General features: G+C 49.4%; 2 protein-coding genes across 4 annotated transcripts in view; both read left to right on the top strand.

The window, feature by feature from the left end:
• The window catches only part of C3 (complement C3), a 30601-nt gene extending 19906 nt beyond the window's left edge, over positions 1–10695 (top strand). The window contains exons 28-41 of one of the 2 annotated variants that reach the window (XM_016197992.2): positions 2046–2202; positions 3685–3848; positions 5214–5372; positions 5518–5577; positions 5699–5786; positions 5895–5946; positions 7392–7479; positions 7595–7687; positions 8790–8895; positions 9140–9229; positions 9411–9494; positions 10171–10254; positions 10340–10475; positions 10554–10695. In XM_016197992.2, coding sequence (XP_016053478.2) covers positions 2046–2202; positions 3685–3848; positions 5214–5372; positions 5518–5577; positions 5699–5786; positions 5895–5946; positions 7392–7479; positions 7595–7687; positions 8790–8895; positions 9140–9229; positions 9411–9494; positions 10171–10254; positions 10340–10475; positions 10554–10695 — 1503 coding nt within the window. Of the gene's footprint in view, positions 1–2045; positions 2203–3684; positions 3849–5213; positions 5373–5517; positions 5578–5698; positions 5811–5894; positions 5947–7391; positions 7480–7594; positions 7688–8789; positions 8896–9139; positions 9230–9410; positions 9495–10170; positions 10255–10339; positions 10476–10553 lie in introns of both variants that reach the window. The other variant, XM_087816010.1, reaches the window with a different exon arrangement.
• An 8501-nt stretch (positions 10696–19196) lies between these two features.
• TNFSF14 (TNF superfamily member 14) lies at positions 19197–22488 on the top strand. 2 transcript variants are annotated; one of them, XM_016197991.2, is made up of 4 exons: positions 19197–19319; positions 20854–20890; positions 21156–21197; positions 22061–22488. In XM_016197991.2, the coding sequence occupies exons 1-4, from the start codon at positions 19197–19199 to the stop codon at positions 22486–22488; spliced, it is 630 nt and encodes a 209-aa protein (XP_016053477.2). The 2 variants fall into 2 exon arrangements, with proteins under 2 accessions (XP_016053477.2, XP_016053476.2); XM_016197990.2 differs by having other exon boundaries at positions 19197–19421.
• The last annotated feature ends 1201 nt before the right edge of the window (positions 22489–23689 follow it).

Below are 23689 nucleotides of genomic sequence, written 5' to 3'. Positions count from 1 at the left end.
GAGGAACCCAGGCCTTTCTGGTTCAAACTTTGCAGATTTTAAATAAATTATGGTAGAAAAGAGACAGCTCTAGGGCTGTGGGATCAGATAGATATGAATTTAGATCATAACTCTCAGACACTTCCCCTTACTGGGTCTCAGTGTGTACATCTGTAAAATGGGTATAATAATCTTTGTATTTTTTTAGGACTCTCTGAGTTGTTCTAGGTGTAACACACGTATGACCTACATTATGCAGAAAAACAGGGTGTGGCAAAAATAGGTTTACTGTTGTGAGGACACGCAACACAGAGTTTATTCTTGTGTTACTATTTATTAATTATTGTATTACTTCCCATGCGAACAAGTAAAATCCTGCTTTTGTCCCACCTTGTAGATGGGAGTTATTTTAAGAATCTAAGAATTTATCAAGTGCAAAGATGAAAGTGGCCTTGGGAACTCTACCAAGATGCTTTGTTCCTCTTTCCTGTGTTCTTCATTCCTTTCTTGCCCAATAATTCGGCTTTCCTGCCACCCAGCCTGCCTGGCAGAACATAGCTGCCTTCCTTGGGGAAATAGCCTGACCAAGGCTAGAGCTTCCAGATTCTCAGGGAAGGATTCTGATTGGCTCAGCCTGGATCAGCTGATCACTTCTGGACCAATCAGCTGAGTCCAGGAAGTAGGTCTTCCTGGGCAAATATGACTGTTTCCACTGTGGCCATGTGAATGAAAGAAAGGAGAAGTTCCTACAAAAATCAAGGGTGGATATAGGAGAGATAGAGGGCAGGCAAAAGGATTAGTTTCTATATAGTGACATTTTCTACTAAAACACAGCAACCTTATAATGGAGTATAGCATAGGCTGTGGAACCAGACTGCTGGGGTTCAATTAAAGAGCTTGCTGGAATTAGCTTGAAAAAAACCAATGGTTAATATTCCAGGAATATTGCTGAACACAATCATTATTAAATATTAATTATATAAACTTACATTTAAATAATTCAGGCTAAACAGTACACATAAAAATAAAGGTAGTAGCCCTGGCCAGGTAGCTCACTTAGTTGGAGCGTTACCTCATATGCCAAGGTTTGGGGTTTGATCTCCAGTCAGGGCACGTATGAGAAGCAACCAATGACTGCATAGATGGCTGGAACAACAAATCAGTCTCTCTCTCTCTCTCTCTCTCTCTCTCTCTCCCCCTCCCTAAAATTCAATAAAGAAAAAAACAACAACAAAGGTAGTAAACACTCAAAACTCATCATTTCTTAATTATTTTACTACCTTTTATCATTATCCATGCTCTTGAGGTTATTTATGTCTGTTGTACCTATATGTTGGACATACTATATAATCTCTTCCCAATTCTACAGTCAGTGGCTCCATGTTGGTAGGTTGAAATTGGCCATGGTAGTATTTACACTATGGAAAACAGGAAACACTACAAATCATGCCTGCCTCCACACCTCATCTCCCTGGGTCTCAGTATTCTCATCTATGCAATAGGGATGACGATGAAAATAAAACCCACCTCATAGGATTTTGAGGTTAAATGAGTAGCTATGTGACTGGAACATAGTAAGCATTAGCTACAATGATGTTGATAATTAGATAATAAGTGGACCCAGTGGTATGCTAACCCTGGCTCATTCTAGCTCATGACTGCCTATCTAGGGCAACTCTTTCCCACTGCATGTTAAGGTACGTCACATGGTACCATATGTCACATGGCTTGAAATTGGCCATGGTGGGAGTCTTTACACCACAGTAATTGGCAATCAGTAAAGCAGCCCCCCACCCCTCTGAACTGACTAGACAGCTGATTATTAAACATTCACTGGCAAACCACTGGGTATACAGACTGCACCAGGAACATGATAGGTACTCGACAACAAAGCTGTTCATGGGGGCTAAAATATCTGAGAAGCCCTCAAATATAGACAGATCCAAGACAGATATGTCCCGAGGTCAGAAACCTTGTGCCCAGGAAGTGGTGATTATGTGATCCTTGCCAGCTCTCTGTAGCAGCAGTGCCCACCTGACCAGAGGATGCAATCTTCTTTCTCACAGAGCCTTCAGGGCAGCATCAATAAGGCCGGAGACTTCCTTGAATCCCACTACGAGAACTTGAAGAGACCATATACTGTGGCCATTGCTGGCTATGCCCTGGCCCAGTTGGGCAAGCTGGAGGATCCCCTCCTCCACAAATTTCTGAGCACAGCCACAGGTGAGAAGCAGCCTGGCACGGTAAGGGGAGATGCATGGCTGGGGTTTGAGGGTGGCCATCTTAAGCTGGGCTGCATGGCTCCAAGCTGAGCTGGGATGAGTGGCTTTAGGTTTGAAAAGTCCTTGTTGTAAGTGACACAAGAAGGTCCATTGCATCATTCAATAAGTATTTGTTGAGTACTTGGTAGGACACAGGAGCAACAACATGTGCTCTGACATCAGACAGATTCAAGTTCAAATTCAAATCCCACTCTGCCACATTCTCACTGTTTGACCTTGTACAATTCACTTAATCTCTCTGGACCTTGTGTATAAAATAACTACATCATAGGATGGTTGTGAAGATTAAATGAGTGATGCAGGTAGAAGAAGGTCTAGCGTATAGTAAGAGATCTATCACTGATGTTATTGCCTTTAGTATTGTTAATAACATTATCATTATTTCAAGGGTAATTAGGATAGATAAGATAATGACGGAGGGGTTTCAGCACAATGAATAACACATAGTAAGCACTTAATCGATGGTTCCAGTGATGACACCTTATCAGGTTTATGCTCACTTCTGTAACATATCTGAATGTATACTGAAGTGGTTTAACACAGAGAAGATGGTTTCTTGCTGTGTAACAGCACAGTGTGGGTGTCCCAAGTTGGTGGACAGCTCACCTCTATACAGTAATACAGGGATCTGGGCTCTATATTCTCATGGCTCTGCCACCCCAGGGCCTTGGAATTCATTCTATCCAAGCAGAAGAGGAAACCATCAGGAAGACTGTGCAAGGGAGATAGACCAGGCATGGAGGGGGCCCATCAATTGCCCTGCACATTCCATTGGCCAGAGCGCAGTCATGTGGCCATACCTACCTGCAAAGGCATCTGGGAGATATAGTCCAACTCTGCCCAGGAAGGGGAGGGAATGGTTCTTGGTGACAGTCTCTGCCAGGAATGCTTGCTTAGGTACTAGGAACATCACAGTGAATATGGCACAGCCCCTGCCATCATGGCCTCATGCTCCAATTGAGGAAAGAAATGTTAATAGATTTCTGTAAAGCATCGTAATACTAGGGTGGGAGAAGCACAGGATGCTTTGAGAAACAGAAGGAAGGGTCTCACTCTGTCTTGAGGTGCCATTGAAGCCAAGTTGTGCAGGGTGGGTAAGACTTAACCAGGGATAGGTGGGGGGAAAGGTGCTCCAAATAGAGAGAACAGAATATGCAAAGGCTCAGAGGTAAGAATGAGCATGGCAAGTTTAGGGAATCTCCTCCCATAGATCAGTGGAGCTGCAGTTCAGAATTCAAATGAAAGAGTAAAGGTTGATGAGGGAAGAGAGTGAGGCAAGAAGCAGCAGATTGAGAGCCACAAACATGGACCAGGACACCTGAATACCAAGAGGTCTAGTATGAGTCTGTTTCCTGAACTTTCTCTGAGCTATCTCCAGGCTGGACAAAGCAGTGAGCATGGGGGCTGGTGTTCTTTCTTGTAGAAAAGAACCGCTGGGAGGAGCCTGGCCAGAAGCTCTACAATGTGGAGGCCACGTCCTATGCCCTGTTGGCTCTGCTGCTGCTCAAAGACTTTGACTCTGTGCCTCCTGTTGTGCGCTGGCTCAACGAGCAGAGATACTACGGAGGTGGCTATGGCTCCACCCAGGCAAGTGGTTCCACATCCCCCGGATAAGATGCTGAGACCAAGGGAGGCAATTGATTGGAATGAAGTTGAGAACTCAGGATTTTTTTTATTTTGTTTTAGTTGCAAATCTGTCTATGGATTCTAGACTAAATTCTGGATGCCCCAAGCTGTGTTTTGAGCCTCCCTTTCCCTCCTGGTGTACAGATCATGTTCTCAGGGCCCAGGTTCAGGTGTGAGCGTCTCTCTGATGGGTTCTGGACCATGTTCCTAGTTCCACCAGGCTCCCCATCTTATCCTGTCTCACTGGTGGATTCTAGATCAATTCTCAATTGTTATAGGGAAACATTAAATCCATCTCTCCCTCTGGCAGGTTCTAGACCATGTGCTCAGTTCCACTAAGCTCCCAGTGTTACCTTATCTTACTGTGGGTTCTAGACCATGTTCTCAGTTTTCTAGACTATTAGAAAAAGCCTGCCTCTTTCCATGCTCGGTTCTAAACCATGGTTTCAGCAACCTCAAGTCTAGCAACCTCAGGCTTCAGTTTGATCCCCTTTCTCTCTGGTGGCATTCTCAGTGTCACTTTTAAAAAAAAAATCCCTACCCAAGGATATGTTTATTAATTTTAAAGAGAGAGGAAGGAAGAGAGAAAGAGAAATAAAAAACATTGATGTGAGAGAGAAACATCAGGTAGTTGCCTCCTGTATGCGTCCTGACTGGGGATTGAGCCCACAGGCTAGGTATGGATTCTAGACTAAATTCTGGATGCCCCAACCAGGACTCAAACCCACAATCTTTTGTTGCATGGGAAAAGGCTCCACCTGAGGCACCCAGCCAGGGCTCAGGGTCACTTTTGGATTCTAGATTGTATGCTCAGTGTTCCCAGGCTCCAATTTCTTTTTTTTCCCCCACAAGTGGGTTCTAGATACATTCTCAGTGTCTCCAAACCCTTGTCTTAGACTCTCTTCTCTTGATGGTTCTAGACCACATTCTCAATGCTGCTAGACCTTCAGTCTTATGCCTACACTTTCTGGTATATTCTAGACATGTTCAGTGTCTCCAAGCTCTGGTGTAAGCCTCTATCCCTTGGAGAATTCTAGGAGATGTCCTCAGTGTCTAATGACTCCCAATCTTACCCTTATGCTCTCTGGTCGGTTCTAGGTCACAGTCTTAGTGTCACCAAGCCCTATCTGTGCCTCTCTCACTCACAGAGTTCTAGAACGTGTCCTCAGTACTCACCAACTCCCAGTCTTATTCTCACCCTCTCTGATGAGTTTTAGGCCATAGTCTCAGTGGCCCAGCTCTAAGCTGAGCCTCTTTGTCCCCCAGTGGGTTCTAACTGCTTTCTAGGTCCCACAGATCACCCTCTTTCTTTCTCATGGGTTCTAGGCCACTTTCATGGTGTTCCAAGCCTTGGCCCAATACCAGAGGGACGTTCCTGACCACAATGAACTGAATCTGGATGTGTCCATTGACCTGCCCAGCCGCAGCTCTGCGGTCACACACCGCATCCTCTGGGAATCCGCTAGCCTCCTGCGATCAGAAGCGGTACAACTGCCCAGCCAAACCATCCTTGCTGTCACCCTCCATGCCAGTCAAAGTCTGCAGGAGGCAAGAGGGAGGGCAGGTGGCCATCGCAGCCAGGGGAAGGCTTGGCTCCCAACCTTCTCTTCTCTCTCCCCACTCCCTGCAGACCAAGGAAAATGAGAATTTCTCATTAACAGCTAAAGGGAAAGGACAAGGCACCTTGTCGGTAAGGAACGGAACCCACACCTGCTTGGCTCCCCAACCTCTCTCAGCCCTCTACCCCAGAGGGACCCTCTCCTTCCCAAGTCAAGTAGGCTGACATCTCGTCTCTCCTCCCATCTCTTCAGGTGGTGACAATGTACCATGCCAAGATCAAAGACAGTGCCCCCTGCAAAAAGTTCAGCCTCAGGGTTAACATACGACCAGCCCCTGAAGGTAAAAGGGACCCAGACCCTAACTGTCACCTTCCCTCCCTGCCATTCTGGTGTCTGCCCCTCTCCTGAATCAGGGCCCAGCCCACATCCTTCTGTCTTCTGTTTCTAGTCAAAAAGCCTCAGGACGCCAAGGATACCATGTTCCTCGACATCTGTACCAAGTAAGAGATGGGTCACTGGGGCTCGTCTCAATCATCCCTCTGTCTCTAGCAAGATTCCTTGTAAATAATGCCTGTGGAGTAAATTCTTTCCGGGAGCATATTGCCGGCTCGTGCTGCGCTGAGCACCCTGCAGGAGGCAGACAGCAGGCAGCCTCGCTGTGACCACAGGAGCTGAGACTGCCGAGCGATGTTAATTACCAGCAGGGGAGATTACAGTTGTTCCAGGAATTTTACTTTTTTTTTTATCCCACCATCAAAAACTCTCCTGCTGCCACTTATAAAAGTATAGAGTAATGAAAAGCAAAGACGAGTGTTTGTTCAGTGCACTGTAATTTAAAACATTGGAGCACCGAGATTAAAGCTGGCTTTGTTTCCTTTGTAAAGCACTTATCCAAAGCCCTGTCATTTGAACAGTGCCTCCTTCCTTCTCTGTGTCACCTGTGACAAGGAGCAAGCAGCTTTTCTACGATGCCATGAAGTGTCGCATTCCCTTCTAAGTTTGGCTCAGCTTCCAACACTTAATCCTTTCAGCTTTCCATGTCACTGGGTGCTTGAGAGTTCCTTTACTGTGAAGTTTTTTGCCAGTGTCACTTCTCCGGGACATCATTTTTTTGTCACAAGCACTTTCTTCACTGCCGTTGGTGCCCTTGCCTTCACTAAGTTCCTCCGGCGGCCTGATGGCCTGGCCGAGGGCAGCGGGTCCACGGAGCCACGATCTGCTTTCTCCTCTGGCTCCCCCTGCGTGCTGGTGCAATTCCGCTCCCGGCGTGACCGCTCTTCATTTCTGTGCGGCAGCTTCATCTTTGCTGGCCAATTACCTTTCCACGGTCCCTTTGGGGAAAATCTCATATGGGTGTTTTCCTGGGAGAGAAAGAAGCAACACAGTCACACAGGTGACCTGAATGACCGGTGCTCGGTGACCCATCAGCAACAGACTTTGAAAGAAATTACGTGATTGATCGCCACGCATATTTATTTACATAGTGACTGGTGGACTGAAGAGCTAGCAACTAGATCTGTCCTTTAGGCACTTCCTCGTGACTAACATACTGTGGTACTGGAATTAGAACCATGTTGCTGTGGGACTGGTGTTACTGAACTAGACCATGATAATGGGATCATGCAAAGCGAGTCCTGCCTGTACTCTTGTCTTCATTTTCTAGAAGAACTGAGGCGCAGAGAAGTCAAGTGACTCATCAAATGCCACATAGAGCTGGGATTTGAACCCATGTAGCTGGGCTTCAGAGGCTGAGCAGTTAGTCACCTTGGCCTCACACGCCTTGCCTCTGCTCCCCTTGGGGGAGTGTTTCCTAAGATCTAACATCCTCTGTGCTGCTGTGTGGGAACCAGAAGCCTTTGTTCTTAATCAGACCCCTTTGTCCAAGCACTGACCCCTAGGGCTGACCCCACCTGGGACTCAACCCCTCTCTCCCTGCCCCAACCAGGTACCTAGGAGACCAGGATGCCACTATGTCCATCCTGGATATATCCATGATGACTGGCTTTGCTCCTGACATTGGCGACCTCAAGCAGGTGTGACAATCCTGGGCTTGGGCTGGGATCAGTGGGAAGGAGCCTGGGGTCTGGAAGAGGCTGAGGGAGGGAAGGAGATCCAAGAGGGGTTTTCACAAGCCTGTTCCTTCTCCAGCTGACCACTGGCACTGACAGATACATCTCTAAGTTCGAGTTGGACAACAAGGCCTTCTCCAACAAGAACACCCTCATCATCTACCTGAACAAGGTAGGGCTTCCCTTGGGATCTTCACCCATATGTGCCTGGCCTTTTCTCTCTTTTTGGTCTTTGCCTTAGAGTCCTCTGATTGAGCCATTCCTTCTAGAAGGAAAGAGGATTGATTGTGTATGAGATGGGTTTTTAAAAAATTTTGTATTTTAATTTCTGTACTTTTATTTTTTATTTACTTATTTTATTCTCACCTGAGGATATTTTTCATTGCTTTTCAGAGAAAATGGAAGGGAGGGAGGGAGGGGGAGAGAGAGAAACATTGATGTGAGAGAGACACATCAACTGGTTGCCTCCAGCATGCGCCCCAACTGGTTGTGGGTTGTACCCACAACCCAGGTACGTGCCCTTGACTCGAATCAAACTTGTGATCCTTCAGTGCAGGGTCCAATGCTCTAACCACTGAGAACACTGGCCAGGGCTTGATTTTTGTACTTTTAATTTTTTATATAATTTCAACCTTACAGAGAAATTGTAGAACAGTATAAAAAATTTCCATATACCCTTGACCGAAATTCATTAATTGTTAACAGTTTTCTCCAAATATACATGTCGATCACACAGACATACATGTCTTCCTTCTTCCTTTTTTTCTTTCTTTCTCATTTATTTTTTTCCAGCTTTATTGAGATAAAATCGGCATGTAACATTGTATCAGTTTAAGGTATACAGTGTAAGGGTTTGATATATGTGCATGGAAAATGATGACCACAGTCAGGTTAGTTAGCATATCTACCATCTCACAGTTATAATATGTATGTGATAAATCTCAACACTTTTAAGATTTACTCTCTTAGCCACTTTCAAATATAAGTGCAGTATTGATAACCATGGAGTGTTTTTATGGGCACAGATAGCAACCCGTTGGCCAGAATTCAGTTTCCTGGCCACACCAAAAGGAAAGGGAGGCTGAGAAGTGTAATCCAGCCATGAGCCTTGGAGAATAAGACAATAGATTTGTGGAACTGCTCATGAATCTCGGCCACTTCCCCCTACCCAGAACCCTCCCCCGCCCCCGGGTCCCCGCCACTGCTCCAGCCCCCAGCACCTCGCTGGCCTCACTCCCATGCCACCTCCCTGACTCCCCTCCTCCTTTTCCCAGATCTCACACCAACTGGAGGACTGTCTATCCTTCAAAGTTCACCAGTTCTTTAATGTGGGGCTGATCCAGCCGGGGGCAGTCAAGGTGTACTCCTATTACAACCTGGGTGAGCAGCCAACCTAGGGCCTGGTGTCTGAGGGTCCCGAGGATCTGTGAGTTGGGGGTCGCAGGGCTCTGGGAGTTGGGGATCTGGGAGTCCCAGGGCTCGGTGAGTTGGGAGCGTAGGGGTCCCAGGGTTCAGGACCTAGCATCTCCTAGTCTGAGGACTGGAGTTGGGAATCTGAGCCCCACAGGCATGGTCTTGGGTGGAGGCCCCTGCTCTCTGACACCTCCCACCCCTCTGCCCACAGATGAGACTTGTACCCGGTTCTACCACCCGGAGAAGGAAGACGGAATGCTGAGCAAACTCTGCCACAATGAAATGTGCCGCTGTGCTGAGGGTGGGTGCGCAGGAGCCAGGAAGTGGTGGGCCATGCCCACTGGGGGTGACACAAGGGGTCCCCAAAGCCCACGTCCAGTGGATACCAAGAGGGATGGGCCTGGGGCTGGCCACACCCATGGGTGGTGGGCCCTGGGTGAGAAGTGGGGCTTAGATCACGTCCCCTGCCCACCCACCTGCAGAGAACTGCTTCATGCAGCATATGGAGGACAAGGTCACTCCGGAAGACCGGCTGGACAAGGCCTGCGAGCCGGGAGTGGACTATGGTGAGGAGGGGGCGGGGAGGCACATGTGCATGTCATTGTCTGTGAGCGATAGCGTGTGCGGCTGTGACGGCAGGCATGGTCGTGGCTGCATGTGGCCATGGCTGCATGTGGCTGTGCTCCAGGCTATGGCTGTGGGTGACTGGTGTGCGGTGTGTGTGTGTGTGTGTTAGGGGCCACAGTTGTGTGGGGAACCATGATTATGATTGGGCTCGGTATGTGCAAGAGTGTGAAAAAAGGTGGTTGTGAGTGAGTGTGGTTGAGTGTGCCTGTGAGATTGTGGTTGTGGGTAGCCGTGCTTGTGTGAGATGGTGACAGTGGACAGGAGCAGCTGTCCCTGTGTACATGTGCCCGACTGTAGGTAACTGTGTGAGAGATGGTGCCTGTGAGTGACGGTGACCGTATGTGGCTGCATGTGAGATGGCTGTGGGTGACAGCGGACAGGAGCAGCTGTCCCTGTGTATGTGAGGAGCTGTGTGCAGCTGTCACTGTGACCGTGAGGGTGGCTGTCTGACCCTGTGTGGCTGCACGTGTTCCTGGGAGGCAGGGACTATTGCATGACCCACTGCAGTCCTGCACGTGTCTGCTTGGGGGAGCGCGTGCCCAGGTGCGCTTGCAGGTAGGGTGCCCCACTGGCAACCCTGCCCGTGACCACGCTGGCCCTCCCCTCTCCCCCCAGTGTACAAGACCAAGCTGCACAGGAAGGAGCTGTCGGATGATTTTGACGAGTACATCATGGTCATCGAGCAGGTCATCAAATCAGGTCAGCCCCCCGCTGCCTTGGGTCTCTCTGCCTCCCCTCCCTCCCCCTCCCTGCTCCGGGCTCAGCGCCCTTCTCCCCCCTCCAGGCACCGATGAGGTGTTGCCTGGAGGGGAGCGCACGTTCATCAGTCACATCAAGTGCAGAGACGCCCTGAAGTTGCAGGAGGAGAAATACTACCTCATATGGGGCCTCTCCTCGGACCTGTGGGGAGAAAAATCCAAGTGAGTGCCGCCCTGCACACGCGCGTGCCCCCCCCCCCGCCTGCCCGTCCCCCTGACCTGCCCGTCCCCCCTCCCCAGCATCAAGTACATCATCGGGAAGGACACCTGGGTGGAGCTGTGGCCCGAAGCGGACGAATGCCAGGACGAGGAGAACCAGGCATTGTGCCGGGACCTGGCCAGCTTCACAGAGAACATGGTCGTGTTTGGCTGTCCCAACTGAGCCCCCGTCGCGGTCCCCACCACGAGTAAAGCTTTCGTTGTATTCCACGTGCGCTCCCAAAGTGCGGAGGTCTTTGCGGGAGGGAAGGGGCGGGACGGCCCCGGCGGCGGCGCCGCATCTCAGCCCCACCCTGCCCAGCTCCGCGGCCTGTCCTCGGCGTCCCCGCGGTGCCTCCGCCCTCGCGGCCTCCCCCCAGTCCCCACCCACTCGCTCACTCGCCTCCTCGCTGCATCCTCCCCTGAATTTCTGCCACATTCTCACCTGGCTCTTTACCTCCTCTCTTCCCTGCGTCCTCGACCACATCCATCTGCATTTTTTGCGTCCTCACTGGGCCACCCCCCCACACACACACACCTCTGCAACCTTATCTGTGCCTTTACTTCTATTTTCCCCTGTCTTTCCACCTGCATTCTCACCTGTGTATCGGGGGCCCCACCGCATTTTTACCTACCTTCTTCCCCGGATCCCTTCCTGTCTTCCTACCAGCACCTTTGTCTATATTGTCGCCTGCACAGTCACCTGCCTTCTGGCCTGCGCCTTCTGCTGCGTCCTTACCGGTGTCTTCCTCCACGTGGTAACCCTACAGTCCCCCCTCCTTCCTCACCTGCGCCCGCACCCGCTCTGTCACCCGCATATGCCTCCTTCCCAGCTCCCTCTCTCCATTAGCTGTCTGGCCTGCCTTCCCCTGTGCCCTCTCGGCTCACCCCACCCTCCCGGTCGCCGCTTCTAGCTGGGCCCGAGCAGGCTCCTCGGTGCTTCTGCAGGCCCGGGGGCGGCTGTGCCCAGGAGGGGGCGGTGTGGCGCGGGCAGAGCGACATTTCCAGTGGTGCAGCCGGAGGGAAGGAGGGGAAGGCGTGAGTCAGCAGCGGAGGAGAGAGGGCAGGGGCTGTGGCTGTCACAACGTCACCAGAACTGCGTGGGGTAGCGGGGATGGGATGACAGCCACCAGGTTGGGTGGAACTACTGGTTGCAAAGTGAAACTGGGGCTCCAAAGGCCCCATCTAACCTCTAGATCCTTGAAGACTGTTGAGGGTGGGATCCAAGCTCAGGGCTCTGGATCCAGTCATCATGGAAAAAGCCCTTCAGCCTGGAAGTCACCCCAGCACAGCCCTCTTGCCCTAACAGCCCCAGGTCCTAGAAACCTCCACCTCCCACTTCCAGGATTATGGGGAAACACATTCACAGCCCACCCCTGCTTCCTCCAGCCCCAGATTGCCAGAGACTTCTGTGAAAGGGAGACTCAAAGACCCTCATCACTCACTAGGTGTTCCAGCTGACATCTGCTTGCCACTCCCCCATCTTCCCATTTCTTTTCGTGCTTATTTCCCCTTTCCCCTGCCCTGGGGTCCATTTTCTTCATTTCTTTAACACATGGGTTTTTGTTTTGCTTGAGCACCTGTGGTTCTAGGCTGTGAACATTCTAAGACAGCATGGAGTTGATTTCAGACAGTGAGGAAAGGAGAACAGGGCAATGAGAGAAGGCCTGCCTGTGATAGGGCCACCAGTAAAGGTCATTTAGATGGAGGGATGGTTCATTTCATGTGTGAACTTAGCTGGGCGATGGAGACCAGCCATTTGGTAAAACACCAGCTAAATGTAGCTGTGAAAGTATTTTTAAAAATGGGATTCACACCTATAGTTAGTTGACTTTAAAAGCAATTTACCTTTGATAATGTGAGTGGGCCTCATCCAATCAATTGAGGGGATGAAAAAATAAATCAGGTTTCCTGCAGAAAAAGGAATTCAGAACAGCAGTGTAGAAATTCTGCCTGAGTTTCTAGCCTTCAGACTACAGGCTGCAACACCAGCTCAACTGAATCTCCAGCCCACTGGCTTCTCCAGTGGATTTCGGACTTGCCAAGCCACACAATTACATGAGCCAACTCCTTAAAATAAGTCTGTCTCTCTGTCTCTCCATATGCAAATAGATAGATGATATAGATTAAATATAGATATAGATTAGTTCTAGATATAGCTATAGATATAAATTAGATATAGATACAGATGTATAGATGTAGATATATTATTGGTTCTGTTTCTCTGGAAATCCCTGCCTAATACAGGTGGTCAGGAAAGACGGGGTTCTTGAGTCAAGACATAGATGACAAAGAGGATGTGGGGAAGACTGTTCCAGGCAGAGGGAACAGTAAATGCAAAGGCTCTGAGATACCTGTTGCAAGATGAGCAAGGATACAAGGGCTTCAAGATAGTGGCAATCACTTAGTATCTATTCTAAGCTCAGGGGATGGCGAGCTTTTTCTCTAAAGGGCAAGATAGTAAATATTTTAGGCTTTGAGGGGTGAGAGATAAAACCAAAGACATTATGAAGGTACTTCCACCCTGCCATGCCCTATTTGCTTGGGATGGGCCACTGGGCTGGGGGGCACGATGTGAGCCCCCCTGCTGGAGACATTCTCTGGATGAAGAGTGACCAGGCTGAGGCTTGGCAGTCCAAGTAGGTGGGGGAGGTGAGGAGAGACCCCCAAGGCCAGTTTCTATCTCTGCTCCAGATCTCAGCCAGCCTGTCTCTCCCAGGACCCAGCTGTCTCATCTAGATTAGCTGGCCAGAGGCAAGGTGACATGTTGAGTCACCCACCTCCAGAATGAGATTCATCCACTCGGTGCCTCACAGTCACCAACAGAAGACATTCCAACACATAGGTGGTGGCCAGAGTGACCAGCACAGAGCGTGGACAGCAGTCAGGTTTTGACTGCTAGTCAAGGAGACAGAGCGGAGATTAGAGGACTGAGGAGGACACCCAGCCCTATCTCTTCAGCTCACTAAAGTGCCACCCCTGAGAGCTGCTCCTGTGGCTGTAGAGAAGCAGAAGGTCTGCCGGATTTGGCCCATGGGCCATAATTTGTTAATAAGCTCAATGGGAGGCCATTGGAAGGTTTTAAATAGGGGAGAGATGAGAGTTGCCTTAAGTGTTTAAAAAGCTAATGCAAACTATTTCAATTCTAGTTATGTACCCCAAAGAATTGAAACCTGGTATCCAGAAAAAAATATGCACATGCAGGCTCACAGCAGCATGATTCACAGTAACCAAGAGGTGGAAACAACTTAATACACATCAACAGATGCATAGATACACAAAATGTGGTCCGTCCACACAGTGGAATGCTATTCAGCCATAATAAAGGAGTGAAGCACTGACACTTACTGTGATGTGGATGAACCTTAAAAACATTATACTCAGTGAAAGAAGCCAGACACAAAAGACCACACATTGTGTGTTTCAATTTTTATGGAACATTCAGAACAGGTAATTTGGTAGAGCAAGAACACAGACTAGTGGTGGCCAGGGGCTGGAAGATTGGGGAATGGGAAGTGACTGCTTAATGGCTATGGGTTTCTTTGGGGGACATTGAAAATGTTTTGGAACTAGATAGAGTTGCACAACATTGTAAAAATATCAAACGCCACTGAGCAGCTCACTTTGAGATGGTTAGTTTTATGAGATACGAATTTCACCTAAATAAAATATAAACAAATAAATTACTAAATAAACAAGGTCACACTAGTTAGAGGATAGAGAATGAATTATAAGTGGCAAGAGGTAAAGCAGGATGTCCAGCTACTGCAACAGTCCAAGCAAGAAATGATGTGTGCCTTAATGTGTTAGTCCATTTGGGCTGCTATAACAAGACACCCTAGGCTGAATGGTTTAAACAACAGACATTTCTCTCTCAGAGTTCTGGGAGCTGGAAGCCAAGACGAGGGTGCCAGCTTGGTGGGGTTCTGGAGAGATCTCTCTTCCTGGCTTGCAGATGGCCACTTGCTCGCTGTGTCCTCACGTGGGAGAGAATCTCTCATGTGTCATCTTATAAGGGCACTAATCCCGCCACTAGGGTTTCACCCTCATGACCTAATAATCTGCCAAAAGTTCCACTTCCAAATACCATCACACTAGAGATTAAGGCTTCAACATATGAGTTTTGAGGGACACAAACATTCAGTCCATAGCTCTTAGCTAGGGTGGTAGTGTTATCAATGAGACAATGAGACTTCAGTTATTGTCTTCTTGAAGGAAATATTTCATCAAGAGACAAATGCAGCAAAGCAGGCAAGAATTTACTGGCTGCAGCAAAAGCGTACTCAGGACAGTGGAACAAGGGAGGCCTTAGCATAGGAGAAGCAGGAGGAGAGCCCAGGCTGGGTGCTCTGGCTCACCGGGAAGTCAGAGAAAAGGGGGCCTTGGAGACAGGTTCAGGGGTTAGCCTGGGACAGGCTGCCACTGCCCGTTGCTCCCCTGGTTGCAAGTCTTGTGGGGTGCCTTAGAGTTTAGGGGAGATGCATGCCTGTGGGGGAAAGAGGAGAGGAAGGAGAAGTGCTGCCCAGAAGGAGAGTTGCATGCTGGGTGCTTCGTGTTGAGGGTATTTGTCTCTGTCTTGCAGGCAGGAATCTTAAGGGGGGTCTTAGGGGAGGGTTTCGCCAGCTTTCCAGCTCTGTCCTTTCAGGGTTGTGGTCTCCACTCATTAGTTGGCGCCAGGGCAGGGGGTCATTAGTCAATGCAGCTGGTCCTGAGGCAGCCAAAGCATCACTTGTCTGGTTTTGTTGCTTTTCTGGGCCTGGAGCTGAAACACAGCTGAGGCCGAGATGTTATCTTTAGGGAGGAAAGGCCAAGGGGCCTAAACTGCACGGTGAGCAATATGCTGGGGGTCAAGGTCCTTGTTTTCCCAGTGCTGCCCATTGCGAGGCACCTGGGGCTCTCTGCCCACTGTTCTTGCTCTGCTCCTGGCCGGCCAGCTGCCTGTTACATTCCCCGCTCGGGGCTGCTGGCTCGGGATCCTCTCAGAGAAATGCAGCACAGGGTATCTTCCGTAGCTGCTTCCTGCTGAAAAGGGGTGACTTTCCTTCGGAGCCAAGGGGCCCTTGCTCCCGGTCAGAGGGGCGGTGAGGCCTGGGCGCGGAAGGAGGTGGTGATGGTGCCTAGGGGCAGTATTGCCTGAGCGAGAGCAGTGCCTGTAACCTGGCGGAAACAAACTGTGCTACGAACCTCAGTATTATGGGGTCAAGAATTAGGGTGAATGGGCCAATAGAATAAAAAAGTTTTAGTTCTCACCAATTCCAAGTCAAAGAGTGGGAGAAAAACAAAACATTAGTTTGGAGAGTTGTAGTCAAATGTTTGAGAAAATTAGAAAAATTTAGGATCCAGTTAATTCATAGGTGAAAAATAGAGCTTTTAACTGAACTAAAGCCTAATATCCACAACTGTGTATTATGGAGTCTATTGAAATATAATTTTCCCCCTAAAATCATCCTTAATACAGTAAATAAATTGGCCCTTTTATCAAGGAGCCAAATTAAGACCAATTTATTTACTGTATTAAGTCGTTTCCATTTGGCCTGATTAACTGCATAAACACAACAGGAATGGCAATTGATGATAAAGCTTCTTTCAAATGTGCTTTGCTGGAATCTCACAAGGAATGGGAAGGACGCGAGATGCACTGGTGAGCTCAGTGGCTCACGACGAGTGTGTGCCCCCAAACCCCAGCAACAAGGGGCCGGAGAGGAAGGAGATCCATTGGTGAGTGTAGGGATGGACAGGCTCTAGCATGAGACCAGGGGCAGGTTACACGGTTAGGTGAGCTGAGTCCGGAAACCTGGGCACAATGCAGGGGACACTCTCTTTCGAGCCCACGATAGGTGTGTGTGGGGGGGGACAGAGATGCCTGTTTCTCCCCTACTCTCCTCTATTCTCTTCCAGATGGGAAACCAACCCTCCCTTCCTCAGGACTCACCCCTAGAATACATCCTCAAGAACTGGTTAAAATTTGATTCCCCAAACCCTAAAGAAAAAGATTCGTTTTCTTTTGCAATACCGCACAGCCCTAATACAAATGGGGAACCAGGAGGCCTGGCCGGAGAATGGAAGCCTTAATTATAGCACCATTCTCCGGCTAGATTGTTTCTGCTGTTGCCAGGGCGAATGGACTGAAGTCCCATGCGTCCAAGCCTCTGTGGCCTTAAGGGACAACCCAGGCCTTTGTAAGATTTGCAGCTAGACCTGTTTCGCTAGAAGGTTTGTGAAATGGACGAAGTTCCTGTATACCCAAGTCTTTCTGGCTCTCAGGGATGACCCTAACCTATACACAGCCTGTACTAGATCGCTCTGTACTTGCTACAGAGCCTGGGGGGAGTGGGGGGTGGAAAAGGAACATTCCAAAAATGGATGAATGTGTTTTTTTTAATTATTTGTATTGATTTGAGAGAGAGAGGGAGAGGGAGAGAAGAGAGTATTTGCCTCCCACACATGCCTGGACCAGGGACTGAACCCACACCTCACTGGCCAGGGCCCAAAAATGGGTGAATGTTGTCTTTTGACAACATTGGGTAGCGACCCATTTCTTGAGGTATGGAAAACCACTGTCCTTGTTTTACAAATGAAGCCTTTACGGAGGCCAGAGGTATGGCTCCAGAAACAACTCAAAGCCCAGCAAATCTTATCAAGTTTCTGGGAGATAATCCTTATTGAAAGGGGAAAACAACACCTTAGCCATTAGAGCAGATCAAATTAACTTATTTCAGCTGTTAAATATTGAAAGAAATTGCATGATTTCGTGATAGAAATTATAAGGTATAGAGATATTTTTTGAAGGAAAAGGAAGTCTGTTGTTCTAAAGCCGGTTATTTCTGAATGGGTAGAAGGTTTGTGAAAGTTGTAGAAGGTTTATGAAGAGAAATATTGAAAAGAGATTATATAGGTAAGATGAACGATGAAAATTAAATAAATGAATTTAAAGGTAAAAAGGAAACTAGTACAGAACTAGTTTTGTTCTTTCCTACTTTGTTAAAAGGACAAGGATTTTCCTCTTTCTTTCTAGATATAAGGAGACTTATTTTTTAAGACAATTTGGTAAATTATATCTTTTTCTCCCTACCTGATTCCTCCAGAATTTGCCAATCTTTAATGAGTGAGCCATGGTAATATGTTTCTTCGCATGAATTCAATAAGACCAGTCACCAATTGTGGTTTTATTAACTAAGACTTTTAGTGGAATGTGATGTCTGAGAGATATTGTTAGTCATGCAGTTTAGACCCTCCAACTTTTTCTCCCTGAAGATAACATCTAGGCCTCAGTGGTATTTCAGCTGCAGGCCCAGAAAAGCAGCAGAACCAGAGAAGTGATGCCGTGGCTGCCTCAGGACCAGCTGCTGACTAATGGCCTCTGTACCACCAGTGGAGACCATGACCCTGAACGAGCACACCTGGAAAACTAATGAATATTCTGCTAAAAGTCTCCCCTGAGACCTCCCCTAAGCTTCCTGCCTGGCCTTCGAGAGAAAGAAAAATACCCTCAACACAAAGGACCCAGTGTGCACTCTCCCGGGCAGCACGCTCTCACCTTCCCCCTCCATCTCTCCATCCCCACGGGCACAAATCCCCTAAACTCTAAGGGACCCAAGGAGGTTTGCAACCAGGGGAGCGATGGGCAGCAGCAGCTCTTCCCACGCTAACCCCCGAACCCGTCCCCAAGGCCCCCTTTTCTCTGACTCCTATGCTAAGTCCTTCCTTGTTCCACTGTCCTGAGGACACTTTCGCTGCGGCCAATAGTTTTTGCTTGCTTTGCTGCATTTTTGTCTCCTGACTGAAATCTTGCCTTCAAGAAGACAAGAATGTCTTCATCGTTGTCGTTGTCGTCTAGCTGGTAATAGTAGCAGTGGGGATGGAAACAGGTGGCTGAATTGGAGACCTGGTTTGGGGAAATAATCATCAGAGCTTGCTGAAAGGTGGGATGTGGGGGACAAGGTAAACAGAGGGTCCAGAATGACTCCCAGGCCCTGGGCTTATTTAACTGTATGGACAGTAGTCCCACCCCATGACTTTGAGTTCCAATTAAAACTTAAAACACACACATGCACATACACATGCACACATGCATGCACACAGTACACAGCCGCACACAATATGCATGTGCACACAAGCATATACACACCCATCCACATATGCACACACACAAACCACTCTTGTATTTTCCATTACTCTTATCATGGTCTAAAACACTATATATTATTTTCTTATTTATTGGGCTCATTGTCTTTCTCACCTGACTAGAATAGGAGCTGTGTAGGACCAGGGACTTTTGTCTCTCTGGTTCATGCCTGTGCCCCCACACCTAGAACAGTGCCTGGCACACAGGAGATGCTCAATTAATATTTGGCAACCGAGTGAATTAAGCAGCCAAAAGGGAGAGCTGGGACCTCGGTTCCCCAATCCCCACCAGAGTCACATCTTCAGCGGCCTCTGGAAAGTGTGAGAGACCGTATGAGCGAGAGTGAGATGGAGCCAGGGGGGTGGGGGCACAGGAAGGAGAGGAGGGCGAGGGGGAAAGGGGAGGAGCCCAACACCAGCTCTAAAGGCAGCCCCGGGACCCACGGGTGCCTGTCTGCGTGCGAAGCCCAGGAGTGTTGGGCAATTGTGGTTTTCCTCCCAGCCCACAGGGCCCAGTCGCACAAGCCTAGCCTGGGTGCCTGGGGCCTCATTCAAGCAGGCATGGAGGAGACAGTGGTGCGGCCGTCGGTGTTCGTGGTGGATGGACAGACGGACATCCCATTCAGGAGGCTGGAGCGCAACCCCGGGAAACAGCCCTGCAGTGCTGCCAGGCTGGGCCTGGGCGTCCTGCTGCTGCTGCTGGTGGCCGGGCTGGCCGTGCAGGGCTGGTTCCTGCTGCAGCTGCACTGGCGCCTGGGGCAGATGGTCACCTCGTTGCCATTGCCGGTGAGTGGGGCTTGGGGGCTGGAGGCAGGCAGGTCTCCTGTGTCCCTGTGCATGGGTGTGCAGGGTGGGGAACAGACTGAGAGCAGACTGGGGCAAGTTCGTTCACCTCCCTGAACCTCAATTTCTTCATCTGTAAAATGGGCATTCCCACCTCACAGGGAATAAAATATGATATTGTGTATGTTGTGCCCGTGGTGGCTGGCAGATAGCAAGTGTCCAACCAATGAAAACCAACATTCGTGTTTTTAAAATTAAGATATAACTGCTGTGGCCAGTGTGGCCCAGTTGATTGAGCATCGGCCAGTGCACCGAAAGTTTGCGGGTTCGATTCCCAGTCAGAGCACATGTCCAGGTTTCAGGCTCGATACACTGGTGGAGTGCGGTGGATTGATGTTTTTCTCTCTCCCTCTCCCTTCCCTCTCTCTAAATCAATAAAAACATATTTTTAAAAAATAAAATTAAGATATGACTGACATACAACATTGTGGAAGTTTAAAGTGTACAATGTATTGATTTGATAGATTTATATTATAATATGATTGCTTTTGTAGCATTAGCTAACATCTCTATGGTGTCACTTAATTATCATTTCTTCTAATTAAGATCTAGTCTCTTAGCAAGTTTAATGTTTATAAAACAGCTTTGTGGTCTGCAGCCCCTGGAGGCAACCTTCTGACATTGTGAATTATTATTAGCTGTCCCTGATCACTATTATTGGTATTGCCACTAATCCACTTTGTCCAAATCGCTGAGCATCTCTCTGCATCAGTTTCCAGTTGGCTGTGGAAGTGACTGTCTGTCTGCTGGCCATGGCTGTGGGTCTGTGTGTCCCATGTCAAGACCATGCGGTTAAGACTTCGTGTCCTGTGTCTCCAGGTCATTTCTTTTGTGTCTGGATCTGGTGGCCACATATGCATGTCCATGTGCCCATGTGAACTGCGCTTTCCTGTGTACACACCCCCACATATCCACACACTCGCCTGTCCACAGCCCTTGGGTTGACGTTGTCTTTGCTTCTGGGTCTCTGTGTGTCACAGACCCACCTGGATCCATAAACCATGCATCCATGTATCTGCATCCATGTGTCTCTTGTCAGTGTCACCTAAGCGTCCAGTGTCCATATACACATGTTGGCCTTTATGTCCACATGTCTATGTATCTTGAAATTATTTCTTGGATAAACCTTTATTGAGTGCCAAGCACTGTGATATGCTTTACACATATGAATTCATTGAATCCTAAGCAGGCACTCTTCATTTACAGAGGGAAAAACTGAGGCACCATGTGGTTACAAGGTTACTGTGGGGGCTGTGCACGTGGCCCTGGGTGTGTATCTGAGGGTGATGTTGAACCCATGGTCTGCATGTGAGTCTGAGTGATGCCAGGGCATGGGCCCCACAGGTCCTCACTCTGGACTTCTCTTCATTTTCAGGAGGGAGATGCAGGATCCTGGGAGCAGCTAATTCAAGGTGAGTCAGGGTCCCAGTCCCCAGGGAGGGGCTTGGGATGGTTCCCACGCCTCCCCCACCCCCATTGCCCAAAGGGATTTGCACAACGGACCCAAAGTCCCACAGGTACCCTTCCCCCAAGCCTGAGAAGCAGAAGTTTGGGTCACTCCGGAAAGGGTGGGGTTGACACCAGGAGGTGGACTTGATGACCTCTAGGAGGATGGCCCTTATCCAACAACCCCCCCCCAGCACTGCCTTAGCCTCTGACCTCTGACTCTCTCTCCAGAGCGGAGGTCCCACCAGGCCAACCCAGCAGCACATCTGACAGGTGAGGAGAACCCTAGGTCCTGGCACTGGGTGGGGATCAGCATGTCCTAGGGAGACCAGACAGACACACAAGATGTCAGAGTATTTATTCACAGAGTTGCCCAGAGCAGAGGCACTGCCTGGGTCCATGTGTTTCTAATTTTATTCATTGAATAAAGCTGTAAGCAGGGCTATGTGTCATGCACCATAATACACTTTATACATATTAATTCATTAATTCCTAAACAGGTACTATCCATATCTCCATTTTTACTATCCATATATCCATTTTATTGAGAAGGAAACTGAGGCACTCAGAGGTTATAAGGCTGCTAGGCCAGGGTGGGTTCTGCCTTCGTTCTGGATTCTGCCACTACAAGTTTTGGGGTTTTTTGTTAATCCTCATTTGAGGATATTTTTTCCCATTGGGGAGGGAGGGGCAGAGAGAGAGAGAGAGATGTGAGAGACACACTGATTGGTTGCCTCCCATATGTGCCCCAGCTGGAGCTGGGGATGGAACCTGCACCTGGGAATCGAACCGGTGACCCCTCGTGCATGGGCTGACGCTCTAACCGCAGAGCCACACCGGCCGGGGCTGCCACTACAAGTCTTGGTGCTTTCACCTAATCACTTAATTGCTCCGTGCCTCAGTTTTCCCACCTGCAAGGGGCAACAAGATGAGTTACGATGTGTAAGAAGCAGGTGACTTCACTTTTCTGTGCCTTGGTTCCCGATCTGCAAGGGAGGATACGGTGAAATTAATGCGTATAAAGTTCTCAAACAGCCTAGCATAGAGGTGGAGGCTCAGAGAGGGGTGGTGACTGGCCTGTGTTCACACAGCAACTTTGGGGCATGTGCTGAAGTCCCCTTTGTGTCCCTCCCCAGGGGCCAACTCCAGCTTGATGGGCAAAGGGGGCCCACTGCTGTGGGAGACGAAGCTGGGCCTGGCCTTCCTGAGGAATCTCGGCTACCGCGACGGTGCCCTGGTCATCGCCCGAGCCGGCTACTATTACATCTACTCCAAGGTGCAGCTGGGTGGCCTGGGCTGCCCGCAGGGGCTGACCGGAGGCCTGCCCATCACCCACGGCCTCTACAAGCGCACGCCTCGCTATCCTGAGGAGCTGGAGCTGCTGGTCAGCCGGCGGTCGCCCTGTGGGCAAGGGACCAGCTCCCGTGTCTGGTGGGACAGCAGCTTCCTGGGTGGGGTGGTGCACCTGGATGCTGGGGAGGAGGTGGTCGTCCGTGTGCCAGAGCAGCACCTGATCCGGCTTCGTGATGGCACCCGGTCCTACTTCGGGGCTTTCATGGTGTGAAGGAAGGAGTGGCGATGGATTGATTGGGGGTCTGACTGCAGAGGTGCCTCAGGAGACAGAAAATCCAACAAGCGGGGACCTTGGAGGGTATCCCAGGGATCTCAAAACTCAGCAGTTGGGGAGTCAGCAGGCACCACCAGCGGCCAAAAACTCAGCCACCCCTAGAGGTTGGAGACTCAGCGGGCATCTCTGGAGAGGACTGAAAGAAACTGAATTGCAGACCCTGCCACAGACAATGTTGGAGACAAAGACCCAGAGACTTGGGATCTGGAGGCCTCCAAACAGGGTAAAGCTGATCTGCCTGATATTCAGGATGTAGGGTGGGGTGGTTATTTATGATCTGATTCTGAGGACAGTAGGACTTGGGGGTCCAGGGACTTGACTGGGAACAGGAAGCATCACCTTCTCCATTCTCACAGGTGTGGGCAGAGGTGGGTGGAATTTATCATCTGGAGTCATCCATGTGGAGAGCTCTGCCCCACCCACAGTCACAGTCACCCTCAAGTACCACCCACAGGCTGTGGCTGCACCTCAGCTGGTCACACGAAGTTACACTCAAAGACACAGGCACAGGGATGTGCTGGTAAGTGCTTAACAACCAGCTTTTCCGGGAGGGGAGAGGCTTCCTGGCATTTGCCCATTTCCGTGGTGTAAATGCTCCCACCATGGCTGATTTCTGACTACCCATATATTATCAACCACTGGCTGTATCCGGGCACTGCTGAGCAGTTACATCCCACTAGGATACAACAGCTGTGCTTCAGCACCCAGGCCAGGGCCTGGAACACAATGGGCACTCAGAAAATATTTGAAGATGGAAGAGAGCGAGGGAGGGGAGAGAGAGAGAGAGAGAGACCATCGCAGAGTCACACAGCTCCACAATCTCACTCTTTCACAGCCACAGACCAAGGAACAAAGCATCAGATTCTTATGCAACTGTATACAAGTCATAGACAGCATCAGAAACACTTGGTCACTGGCCCTGCATGATAACCATATATGATACAACACAGTCATCATCACAACCCCAGGCACCCACATGGGCCACAGAGTCACACACATGATCATCACATCAGACTTCCACATGTCATGTCACAGTCAGACTCATCACAGACACACAGCATCATGATGACAAACCCACACGCGCACACACACACACACACACACACACACACACACACAGCCTGAGGTTCCTCTTAGC

This window comes from Miniopterus natalensis, chromosome 4, assembly GCF_054644295.1.
Source record: "Miniopterus natalensis isolate mMinNat1 chromosome 4, mMinNat1.hap1, whole genome shotgun sequence".
Lineage (NCBI taxonomy): Eukaryota > Metazoa > Chordata > Mammalia > Chiroptera > Miniopteridae > Miniopterus > Miniopterus natalensis.
The sequence above is the reverse complement of the archived record's forward strand: the minus strand, read 5'-3'. Positions and strand labels throughout refer to the sequence as shown.